This window comes from Eucalyptus grandis, chromosome 5 (genome assembly GCF_016545825.1).
Source record: "Eucalyptus grandis isolate ANBG69807.140 chromosome 5, ASM1654582v1, whole genome shotgun sequence".
NCBI classification, from domain to species: Eukaryota; Viridiplantae; Streptophyta; class Magnoliopsida; order Myrtales; family Myrtaceae; genus Eucalyptus; species Eucalyptus grandis.
Genome location: NC_052616.1, coordinates 46,921,974 through 46,934,740, shown reverse-complemented (window position 1 = coordinate 46,934,740; position 12,767 = coordinate 46,921,974). Strand labels below are relative to the sequence as shown.

At 41.3% G+C, this 12,767-nt stretch overlaps 1 protein-coding gene across 1 annotated transcript; it reads right to left on the bottom strand.

Moving 5' to 3' along the window:
• Window positions 1–7,686: 7,686 nt before the first annotated feature.
• Window positions 7,687–8,661, bottom strand: LOC120293959. Its single transcript, XM_039313788.1, has one exon. The coding sequence runs from the start codon at window positions 8,659–8,661 to the stop codon at window positions 7,687–7,689; it is 975 nt and encodes a 324-aa protein (XP_039169722.1).
• Between the last annotated feature and the right edge of the window lie 4,106 nt (window positions 8,662–12,767).

Below are 12,767 nucleotides of genomic sequence, written 5' to 3'. Positions count from 1 at the left end.
AATATTTAATGTCGTCCTTAAACTGGAATTATTGAATTGAATATTTTCATTTTGTTTAAGATGTGATCGTATAAAAAGTTGAGGGATCACATTGATTAAATTAAAATTCAGAGACGAAATTACATATCTAACTAAAGTTTAGTAATCATATTGAATAAATTAATAATTTAGAGATGATATTACATAGGACAAAGTTCGGAATCATTTACGATATTTTTACCAACATAAAGGGGGGGAAATTCGAAGCAGAGAGCTGGAGCAGATGAACGTTGAGTTCAGTGTTCAGTGAACGCTGGCTTGTTTTTCTCTCTCTCATGGCATCTTCGTCGCCACTTTCCCTCTCTGCAACATTTTCTCGCCTTCACTTTGTTCTGAAGCTCTCGCTTCCGTCGGCACTGCCACAATCGTTGGCAACGAGTGCGACTCTCTTCGTCGTGGCCACCTTCCAGTCCTCTGTTGGCTTCTCCTTCCTTTAGCTTCTCGACCTTGAAGAACTCCACTTCCTCTGTTCCATGGGGAGGAACCGCAAGCGCGTATAGCGATGATCTGGTCGTTCTTGGCATTGAAACGAGCCATGACGACACTGCGGCTGCCATTGCGAGCTCTCTCTTGACATTTGATGGCTCGAAGGGGTAGTTTCGTGGCGATCATTGATTTTCTGATCGGTGTTTTTCGCGTTCAGGTGAGAGGCGATGGACAAATTCTAAGTCAAGTCGTGTGGTCTCAGGTACGTGGCTTCTTTTTGGTAATTCTGGTGTCCGTGGCTTCCTTTATGTATTGAGGAGCTGATGATACGTGAGGAAGATCCTTACTTTGGTGCTGTTTTGTTTGTTTGATATTGACTCCTTAACTCGTGTATGGGCGCAGTCAGATTATCTCCTCTTTTCTCCTCGGCTTTGAATTTCAGCAGAAAATTCTGGTGAACTAGGAATGTAGCAATCGGAAAAGCGTCATTTGCTCAATGTGCCTTTTGGATGGCAGTTTAAGCTGAGTGTTTGGTCCATGGATTATACAGAATTTCAATCATCAATGAAGAATTGCGAATTGCTCTAGATACCCAAGGGCTGCGCAAAATGGGATTGTACAGTAGGTTATCTGCTGCATTGATTCGACCATCTGGCAATGACATAATATTTGAACTTCCACACTTCTTCGTGCCTTTTTTAGTTTATTTAGTTGGGGTGAGGTTGGGGAGACAGAGGCAAACATTTAGAGCTTGGTTTGGACTTATTACAGTTCATGACATTTTGTCAGGGAAATCCAAATCAATTATATCCCTCAACTGAATAACTAATGGAAGAGCTTACCAGTTTGCATCTTAATCATTGAGAAAGCAAGTTTTCGTTTTCTTTTCTCTCGTGTGCTTTTGTGAGTTGGAAATTAGGTTATCTCATTCCCAATCCGAATGTAGCTTTTCTTTTGTATATGGCAACTAGAGCAGTGATCCGTTAGCTTTTCAGTGCTCTGCTGTTGCCAAGACAACTGGCTGGCCACCCAATCTTCTGCTCTTTACCGTATGTATGTTGAAGCCTTTCTCAATTTGGGAAGGATCAGTCTTTTGTAGTGCAAATTCCTCTATGAACTTTTGTTTTCTCTTGCAGAGGAAATCCTTCTCTCATTAATAATATTGCTCCATAACTGCCTGAAGTTTGGCAGAAGGATAGTTTTTGTCTATATTGCAAGCATTTAACCTAAATTCTTACCTTTATATATCAAGGCAGATCTGTCACGCCCCGATCCTCGGGCACGCACACATCATTCTCACTTGGTCGGTTTTATAATGCGATATCCCATGACAAAGTATCGCCGACCCTTTAGTTTATTAAGCACATGCGGAAGCAGTTAAAATCCCCAGGACAATAAAAACGATGGGATAGAAACGGGCCATATTTTTCATATTGAAACTTATAACCAAACTTTTATACAAAACACAAACAAATTCATAACTATTCACTTCAAAAGAAATTCTCAAAAGAAGATAGACTTTCAGCTCATCCAGGCCATACTTAAGGCCCCTCTCGGGATTATCTTCTTCTTCCAAAAATCCTTCTCTTTAAGTTTCACCTCCGAGTTCTCCTTCTTAGACTCCTCCTCAGCTCCTCATCGGGGTCCTGAAATGTTTTTCCCCAAACTGGGATGAGACTACGTTTCAGCGAGTTCTACCCCACTAAGCCCAATTAGTAAACCATTATACTATAGGCTGCCTATACACGCATAGGGCAAAAGACGTACCTTGGCCTCATATCCCACCTGCAAGTCAGTACAATTCATAATAGGCACCCAAGTAATCATATCACTGATCGAAGCATCGATCAAATCGACCTAGTCGATTAAATGCCAACAAGACCACTCACGGTCATTTCTAATCGGTCAATCAATTCATGACGTCAAATCAAATCAATGATCAATCGCGCAGTCAATTACATGTCGGCTGACCATTTCCTAGTCATTCAAGCTATTGCTATTGAGACTCAATTAACAAAACCAATAACCGAGCCACGTGCATTCTCGAGGTAATGCATTACTTTACCGAGCCCACGTGCCCTTTAATGCCAAATGTTCTCATTGGGACCACGTGCATTCTCCGAGGTAATGCATTGCTTTCGAGCCCACGTGCCCTTTAATGCCAAATTTTCTCATTGGGACCACGTGCATTCTCCGAGGTAATGCATTACTTTACCGAGCCCACGTGCCCTTTAATGCCAAATTTTCTCATTGGGACCACGTGCATTCTCCGAGGCGATACATCAAGTCACCGAGCCCACGTGTCCTTTTAGATGCCAAATGTACTCTTTGAGCACACCACGTGCATTCTCCGAGGTAATGCATCAAATTACCGAGCCCACGTGTCTCTTTTAGGATGCCACACTTAATCACCGAGCCACATGCATTCTCCAAGGCGACATACTTCGTCACCGAGCCATGTGCATTCTCGAGGTGATATATCTAATCATCAAGCTCCGTGCATTCTCCAGGCGACGTACTAATCATCGAGCCACGTGCATTCTCCAGTGATATACCAAATCACCGAGCCACGTGCATTCTCCGAGATGATGTACGATTCACGAGCCACGTGCCTTTCATGATGATTCATCCCATTTCTAAAGTAATTAACCACAATTAAATCAATTCAGCACAAATTAAAGTTCAATTAAATAAACGGACTGCGCCACGACGATCAGCACGAGATTTTAGTCGCTGGCCATCTCAAACTTAATTTCCGAAAAAATAAATAAATAATTAATTAATTTCGAAAATTAATTATTAAATATTAAAAATTTCGTTTAGCTCAAAATAAGGCCCAATTAAATAAACGGACTTCACCACGGTCATCAGCATAAATTTCCAGTCACGGGCCATCTCAGTTGAATTTCCGGAAAATAATTAATTAATTAATTAATTTCGAAAATTAAATAATTAACATTAAAAATTCAATTTAGCTCAAAATAAAGCCCGATTAAATAAACGGACTTCACCACAGTCATCCGTATAATATTCCAGTTCCGGACCATCTCCTTGAATTTTCGGAAAATAAATAATTATTTAATTTAATTCCGAAAATTAATATTTAAATGCCCAAAAATCTCACTTAGGCCCGAATCGCCAAATTGAAGCTCAATTAGGGGTCGGAAAATTCGAGATGCTTCCAATAAATAGTAGACCACGTCTACTTGTTAATTGCACAATCAATTTATCTAAATCGCATCATAATTAACTAATAATTGCTAATATATTCTAATCTAACAACCTAAACATAATTAATTAAAACTAAACCAACCTTAAGCATAATTAGCCAACTAATCCAAGATTAGTGAGATTACTCACCAAATCGCGCGCAAATCGGATCAATCCGACGGCGGCGACGCGAGGAACGATTGTCCCCAAAGCACGGCTCGGGTTCGGGGCCGGGAAACGGCCCAAAACGGCCCACGAACAGCTGGATACCCACTCCGTGGGTTTGCTGGTTCGGCCGCAAAACAGCAAGAAAGAGAGAGGGTTGGGGGCGGCAAGAGGTCGGGAGAGCGGGTGGTGGCTTGGCGAGGCCGAGCGGTGGCCCACGGTGGCCGGAGGTGGCCGGATCGTGGCTGGTGCTGGCCAAGACGGAGCTGAACAGAGGCGGCACGGGAGCTGGACGACGCACGGCGGGGACGGCAAACGCGAAGGGGCGGTGGCGGAGCGCGCGGCGTGCGCGGGTGGTGCGGACGGCGGCCCGGCGGCGTGCGGCGAGCTGCGAGCGAGCGGCGACGGAGCTGCAGCTTCTGGTCTTCCTCCGCTTCTGGTTCGCTTGAACGGAAGGGGGAAGGGAAATGTCGAGGAGAGAGAGATGAGAGAGAGGAGGGGAGATAAACATTGACTGGTCAAAGAGTAGAAAAGAAAGAGAGAGAGAGAATGGGCGGTGGGGAATCGCACGAGGGGGAGGGGAGAGGAGAGAGAAAGAAAAGAGAGAAAAGAAAGAAAAGAAAAGAGAGGGAGAGAGAGAAAAAGAAAAAAGGAAATGCATATTTCTTTATTTCAATTTTCCTTTTCTCTTTTTCTTTTCCTTTCAATTTTCTTTTTGGTCTTCAATATTTCCTCCGATAATTTCTTTATTGAAATTTCGGACCCGTCAATAAATTGACGGCGATGAGACATGATCCATTTATCAGGTCAATTAAAAAACCCAGAAAATCCTGGATGTCATGAATCTGCTCGTTTTATATGGAGGTGTTGCTCCCAAAATGGCGAAAGCTGCTCATGCCGAAGCTATTGATCAGGTAACGTTTTATCATTTTGGTCTTTCTTTGATGTTATTATCATCAAGACAATTCTGTTATATGCATCATGTATTGCTCCCTTCTGTTATTACTATATTGAGAGCTCCTCTCAGTTCTTCGACCATCTCTTTATCCTATTGATCAGCCAACATTGTCTTATGTGCATCATAGGGAACTTCCTTTCATGCTAAAGTTCTGTTACTTTAGTGCAGGTTGTAGAGAAAGCACTGACCAAGGATAATCTGACAGCCAGAGATTTATCTGCAGTTGTTGTTACTATTGGTCTGGTTTAAGCCTCGCCTTTGCGGTAATTTGACGTTTTGATCGTTATTCTTTTACTTCCATTCCATGAAGCAGAGTATATGGTTCACTTTTGGGTTATGTTGTCCATATTTGTCAACAAGAACAAAGGAAAATTCTGTCTGGTCCGGGCACTCCTTTCTTTGTCTCTTTCTGTGAATCTGGGGCCGGTTTGAACTTGAAAATGTCTGCTGGTTACCTTACTTAGAAACCTAAAGTGGGTCCCTGACCGAAAATGTCTGAAGTAGAGCGTGTTATATGTCTAACTAGGTGGCTAAGTTTTGACAGCAGAGTTGACAGTCTTTTGGTTGAATATAATGTCATTTTAAGAACATGTGGTAGGCTGATGTCGACTGGTTTGAACCTGTGCTTTCGATGATTGAATTTACACATTTACGTTTTTCTTTTGTTGCATGCACGGATATGCAAACTTAAATAGCAGCAGCCATCTGAACTGAGCTGAGGAGCTTTTGTTGTTACATTTTGATGGATTGCCGGGATCAAGGATTTTTTCCTTTTATTCACTGAAACCCGCATCACTAGGGGTGAGCATGGTCTGGGTTGGTCCGGGCCACCCCCTAACCCTAGGACCAACCCGTATAGTGTCGGTCCTTAATTTTTAGGATCGATGACCGACCCTATTGAGCCTAGGACCAAGGATTGGACCAACCCAATGGGTTCGGTTCGGTTCCAGGGTCAACCCGGGACCGATCGATAATTTTTTTCGTCTTATATTTTATACTCCCTAAAAAAGCAAACCTACAAATTCAAATTACACATCTATTGACAATGCGGCATTGTGCAACTAAACTATAAATACCAATACATATTTAGCAAATTTAAAATGGCACAATAATAGAAATTTCGTACATGCTAACCACTTATCAAGATATGGGACAAGATGGAAAGTTCTTATAATCATCTATCTTTAATATTCATAACACCATATGTAATAGTGTTTTCCTGCATTTGATCATGTAAAGTCCATTCAACCAAAAAATGAGCTTCACACCACTTGACTAGCAAATCACCGTAGTAACTGCAGTACTACTCTACTCTTCAAAAACTTCTACCATTTGATACAAATTGAAAAGCAAAGTGCAGCTGAAATTCATTAATAAAATACAATTAAACCATAAAAAAGTTCAAAATACTTAATATAAACCATGAATGTATAACTTCACATCTTGTTAATTCACTTGAACTTCTAAAAACCTAAAAACAAAACAAACGATACATAATTCATACTCAACGAAAGTTTTAAATTGAAATTACTATTAGTGCTATTGATAAAACATCTCAATATAATATAATATAACAAACATTTTACTTATGTTTGAATATATAAAAGAATTATAAATAATATAGTATAATATACGGGGTTGATCCAGGGTTGGACCGACCAAAAACTTTTAGGACCGAGGACCAACCCGCACAGTGTTGGTCCTGGAATTTTAGGACCAAAGACCGACCCAGTCCTCTTGGGAACCGGAGCAGGACCGGTAGGGTTGGGCCGGTCGGTCCAAGGTCAACCCTAGACCGTTACTCACCCCTACGCATCACCAGTTCAATGCATCATATTTTGAGGTATATGGCTACATGCTCTTTTATTTTTAATTTTTTTTGGGTGGTGCGGTTGGCGTGCGGAAAGCTCGAAAAATTGCTGGGCTCTTCAGCAAGCCTATTGTTGGCGTCCATTGCAGTGAGGCCCATGCTTTAGCTGCAAGGTTAAAAAGGAAGAGGTAATTGTTAATACTAAGGAATTTCACGTAGTTGGCGGAAATATGTATACTGGACATGTCAAAGGACAACACCAATTTTATTTTTATTAATTTTTATTTATTTTTATCGAGTCTAGTATTTTACGGAATTAGTGACAGCATGCAATATAGGGCTCCTTCAGTTTTTTCTCTTCTCCGCTTTGCGGTTACGATGTTTTTTTTTTTTTTTCTCCAAGTGCACTCAAAACAAATTAAGGAGGATATGCTTAGCGATAATAAGTACACTTCCCTCCTTCTGCAGATTAGTCCAACAATATCTGCAGTTTCCTTTCTTGGCCCCTTCTCATTTCTGGTAAATATTTGTAATCTTTATACATTAGTAGTATTCTGGGCATTTCTGGTTTCAATTGGGATTTGAGAAAAAGCATTCTTGAATTGCTTCATAGAGATTAGAAGCAAGCATATCCCTCAAACTATGATCCAGGCATCTTGAATGGATGATTTACTTGTACCAAATATGAATTTGTATATTTTGAATGCGTATTTGATTAATATTTTATCTTAAACCCGGTTTCTCTTTTATTATTAAATGACTGGAGTTTTTTTTTTTTTTTTTTTTGTGAAAGGTAAGAATATATTGAGCTTTAACCAAAAAATACAAAAGATCCGACACCACAAACTTCCACTCAACAAGACAACAAGTCAAGGTGAGTGGAAGGGAGCCGAAAGTAAAAAAGGACCACAAGAGCGAGCCTAAGTAAGCAAGACAGCCACATAAGGCAAAAGGCAACAGAAGGCCATGAAAGGCCAAAAGAACCACAAACTACGCATACATCCGGTAGCGACAAAAGTGAAGAACCGTCAAGGAAGCAGCCGTGTAGATGAAGAGTATCTAAACAACAAACACCAGGCTAGAGCCCTGTAGAAGTAGAATAGTCCCTAGCTGAAAAAATGATTGGATCAATACCCCAGCTACGCTGTAGCCTCCGGTTTCTATATGTATCATCCACATTCCTGTAGGTGGTGGCCTTGTCTCTGACGACCTTGATGAGTTGATTCTTCACCTCTGGGACGGATAAGCTTTGCTCTCGAAATAGGATGCTATTTCTGTGCTTCCATATGTAGTAACAAAGAGCACCAAAAGAGAAGCGAGCAATGCACTTATAAAAGTCTTTACCCATAAGGAAAGTGGCGGCCCAATTGAGGTTCTCGACCCACGAATTGTTTCGCCACGGAAGATTGCACCTGGAGGCCCAAAAGAAGGCGATGCTAGCGGAGATGCGGCAGCCAAAAAATAGGTGGTCTATAGAATCCGGTACCTCATTGCAGAATGGACACAAGGCACTATCTATCCTACCATAATATAATAATAGAGCTTGGGTAGAAAGCCTACGTTTGGCAATAAGCCAAAGGTTAAATTGGTACCTTGAAGTGATGGAGTTGTTCCAAATGAACGTGTGCCAGGAGACCCGAGTCTTCCTCCTCCTAATCAAATCCCACGCCGAAGCCACCGTAAAGAGATGGGAGGTATTTCCCTTCCAGCCAAAACGATCGGAAGAGTGGGAGAGGGTGGGAAGGGGATCCGCCCAAGAGTCTAAGACCCCCTTAATCATAGCTCGACAATTAGTGAATAGGTCCGCCACTGTCGCCTGCCTAGGAAGGCCGGATGCATATATGGTCGAGTCCGAAAAGTACAAGTTCAAAGGGCCCCTGGGGTGCCAATTATCAAACCAGAGGGATACCGAGCAACCATTCCCAATTCTCCAATAGAAAGAGCTTCGACACTCGGTCCGAGTTGGAGGATCTTCTTTCGAGCCCACGAATTGACGAGGTTGGTTTTTGGCCACCCGAAATTCGCCCTTCTTAAGAAGGTCGAGTGAATCCATTTGCACCATAAAGATTCCTTATCGGTAAACAGAATCCAGATATGTTTTAACATGGCGGCCTTGTTATACTCCCGAAGCCTTCGGATCCCAAGGCCCCCCTCGTCTTTTGGGCAACAAACGTCCTCCCAGGAGACCTTTGCACCCCCTCTTCCCAACTCCGGGCCTTTCCATAGGAATTGTCTAAGTATTCGTTCAATTTGATCCAAGACAGCTGCAGGTAAGATAAAAACACTAGCCCAGTATGCTTGGATGGCATGAAGGACTGACCTGATCAATTGTAGCCGACCGGCGAAGGAGAGGAAGCGATGGGTCCAAGATTGTATTCTCGCAGTGATGCGGTTGACTAGCACGTAGCAATCCGCCTTGCTGATCCGGGAAGTGATGATGGGAACCCGAGATAGCGAGCCGGTAGTCTTCCTTCTAGGAAACCAAGGGTAAGAAGGATTTGGTTTCTTAAAGAAGGTGAACCTCCTGCAAGGTAGACTTCGCTCTTATTTGTGTTTGGAACCAATCCAGACCAATCAGAAAATATTTGGAGACCTTCCTTGAATAGCTTTACCGAAGGCAAGTCGGCTTCACAGAACAAGAAGACGTCATCCGCAAAGAATAAGTGTGTAAGGTTAGTCGATTTGCATCTCCAGTAATATTTGAACTCCGGCATCGAAGAGCGAGTGGTGAGAATACCTGATAGTACCTCCATGACCAATGTAAATAGGTAGGGAGATAGAGGGTCTCCCTGACGAAGCCCACGGCCACTGGCAAAAAACCCATGTAACTCCCCATTCAAAGCAATGGAAAATTTAGGGGTCCTCACACACGTCATGATGAGCCGGGTCAAGTGATCAGGAAATCCGAAGGCCTGAAGGACAATCTCAATGAAGTCCCAGTCGACTGTGTCATAGGCTTTTCTAAAGTCTACCTTGATTGCACATTTAGGTAAGTAAGGTTGGATGTGAAAGCCAGAAAAGAGTTCCTGAGCCAGTAGGATATTATCTCTGATTCGCCGGCCTTTAACAAATGCGCTCTGGGAAGGGCCGATGACATTTTGTAGGATTGCAGCAACCCGATTGGTGACTGAATAGTGACGACATTGTGATATTATCAGTATATGTAAATTCGTTAAGATTGCTTTACGTGCATAATGCAACCATCTAAGAAAAGAGAGAGATGCCTGAGTTATACGAAAATCAGCAGGGTACCACTGCCATGCCACCCCGACAAAATTCCCTCAACTCAAAACTCATCATTATCTCTCTATGTGATCACAACCTTTCTCTTCTATCAATTTTTTTTTTTTTTTTGCTAGTAAAATGAAACGTTATTACGAAGAGAGTATGCTGGAACTGGGCGCTTCGTTTGCCATCGGCTGTAACTGCAGTCCATCCATTAGGCCACATTCTATCACGCCAACCTCCGATTAGGAAATTGTCAGACGGGTGAATTTCGAGAAAGGGTCATTTAGTGAAAGCAAATATAATTCGAGAGAAGACCACAAACAAATTATCCGAAAGAAAACCTACATTAATCATCGGTTCGATAGTCCATGTCTGTCCAGCCTTCCATCGCCCCAACAGCTTTATTTCCAGCACATTTCAAGGAACATAGAGGAATATGACCATTGATTGCAATTACCGGCAAACTAATTGTATCCCATATCCATTTATTGTCGAGATATGACCATTGATTGCAATTACCGGCAAACTAATTGTATCCCATATCCATTTATTGTCGAGATAGCTAAATACTAAGTACATATGTTGAGTCGAAGAGCAGCCATAAGAAGGATACTTCCACACTGAGGAATATTTGGCGCACAATGAAATAGCTTTCCAATACCATGACCATTTTTTTTTTTTTATGAAGAATGTACATTATACTATTAGAAATTGGAACGATAGTGTATTTGACTTTTCTTATACGTGGAGAATTGACTAATGGTTTCATTACGAAACAGCAAAGAAGTAGAGGAAGTTAGTAACGCGTTGTTGACACGTTCGTATGTGTTCTTGCAGTCTAATGGATGTGGACTAGTATTGGGCAGCGGTTCAGAGCCACCGTTAAGGGAATGAACCGGCAATCCAGCTATGAATGTACTGAGTAGCCCCATTGGAATTGCGAGTCAAATCGATTGGCTCCCGGACTGCTGATGAGCTTTTAATAACAGCTAGCATTGGCAATTGGCATGTCTTTATGCGATGATTTGTGCAAAGGGATCAATTGGGATCGACTATCAGCCCCTCAAGTGCTAGCGGATGAGGAGGGCTAACAGTGGTCGTAGATCTCGAGTTTTGCAAATCAGGCGTCGCCAGTTAGTGGCACCTCGATTTCTAGGATCTTCATAAATCCTAAGCAAGGATTGTCTACGAAATGCAAAAATGATCATGAACATAAATAGAGAAATAGATTTTTTTTTTTTTTTTGGGTCAGATACCGAATAAGAGTTGCCACCTATCATTTCGGAAAATTCTAGATCGATTGGACACCTAATGCTCAGGTAATAATGGAAAAGTTAGCTACCTAAGTGCACGTACGAAACAACTAGTTATAGGAAACCTAGAGGGATTTGTTTCCGTGTAGAATGCATTAGCGTTCTGTGGCACTCTTTCGGTACCACCGCCCTATTTAGTTTAAGTTCTAGTCATCCATTATTTAATTCATGCTTGATGCATTATTTCAAATGTTACAAAAACACTCATTTGATGTTGTTATAACAAGGCCATATTTTTCATAAGTAGTGGGTCAACTCTCTTTTTGTGCGAAAGTGTGCATGTAAATTTCAATTTAGATGCAACATTTAATCATTATTTGAGAAAATGACATGACTTGACAACGGCATGGCAACTTCAAAATTCATACATAATGAGAAAAATACATGACATGGCAAATATATGTTTGGGAACATATGGAGAAAATGATATGACATGATAATGAGGACATGAAAATTTTGAATTCAAAATGTGATGAGAAAATGCAATGACATGATAATAATTACATGTATGGAAATTCATAATACAAACATGATGAGAATATAACTCGAAGATGGCATAACATAGCAATAGCTACATGATACATGACATAAAAAATTCATGATTCAAATTTATCACTAGGTTCGATGTTGTCGTTCCATCAATTAGACTAACAGAAATTGCTAATGCGGTGTCCACTATCGTGACTCGATCATTAAATGTTCAAGGTACAATTTGACGCATGTGATCATTAAAGGGGTCCATTGGGTGAGGTGGCTCATAAGGTGTTCGTGTTGGCGGTCCATATAAGCAAAAAAGCTCGTGATTTGGCATTGCATCTCACTGAATATTGCATTATTAAGATTTTGAATAGTTTAGGGACTGGGTTGATCAAATAAGTTAAAAGAGATAATGAATATTGAGCTACTCACAACATTGTCCAGTTAAGATGAGAACGTGAACTATATTGGTCCAACAGTCTATCAATTGTGTAATGCCATTAAAAGAAAGTTCAGGAGCTACTTATACCATGATCACATGGACTATATCATCCAAGAGCACGCAATACTGCGGACTGCTCATAAAATGCGGATCAATATAATCTCAACCATTGATAATGTTAGCATCACCTTGAGGACCACATGATGTCGGGATAGGCTTCATCTACATAATTTATAGATCGGGTAATATATGTTTAAGGAGCAATGATGGCGTGGGGCATGCAAAACCATGACATCAAATCATAAGAATTTGGATGCCTCAGATAAGCTGCACCTCATTTCTCAATTATGCCCTGGGCGTGCACAGAATGAGTACGAGGTCTTATTCTTGAAGTGTTCGTCCATTTTGACATAGAAGAGTTGGAAAACGAAATAGATTAAGATAACTTACTTGGGATTCCTAGACAAGGACGTGAAGTGTTGAGAATGAATAAACACGACGAACTACTCGGGCTTGACTAAAATTCTGCGACATATATTCAATTGACCCTCAATTTTCTTCTCCTTACGGAGCCTGTAATACCAATCTCGAAATTTCGCTCGAAGGAGAAATTCCAGTATCCTTTTGAGGATACTTGGGATATGGAGGATAAATTTCAGTATCCTTTCGAGGATATTTGCAACTTAAAAATCCTTCATT

Excerpts from the sequence above, each read along its gene's own strand:
- LOC120293959 (XM_039313788.1), bottom strand. The coding sequence starts at position 8,661 with ATGGATTCACTCGACCTTCTTAAGAAGGGCGAATTTCGGGTGGCCAAA.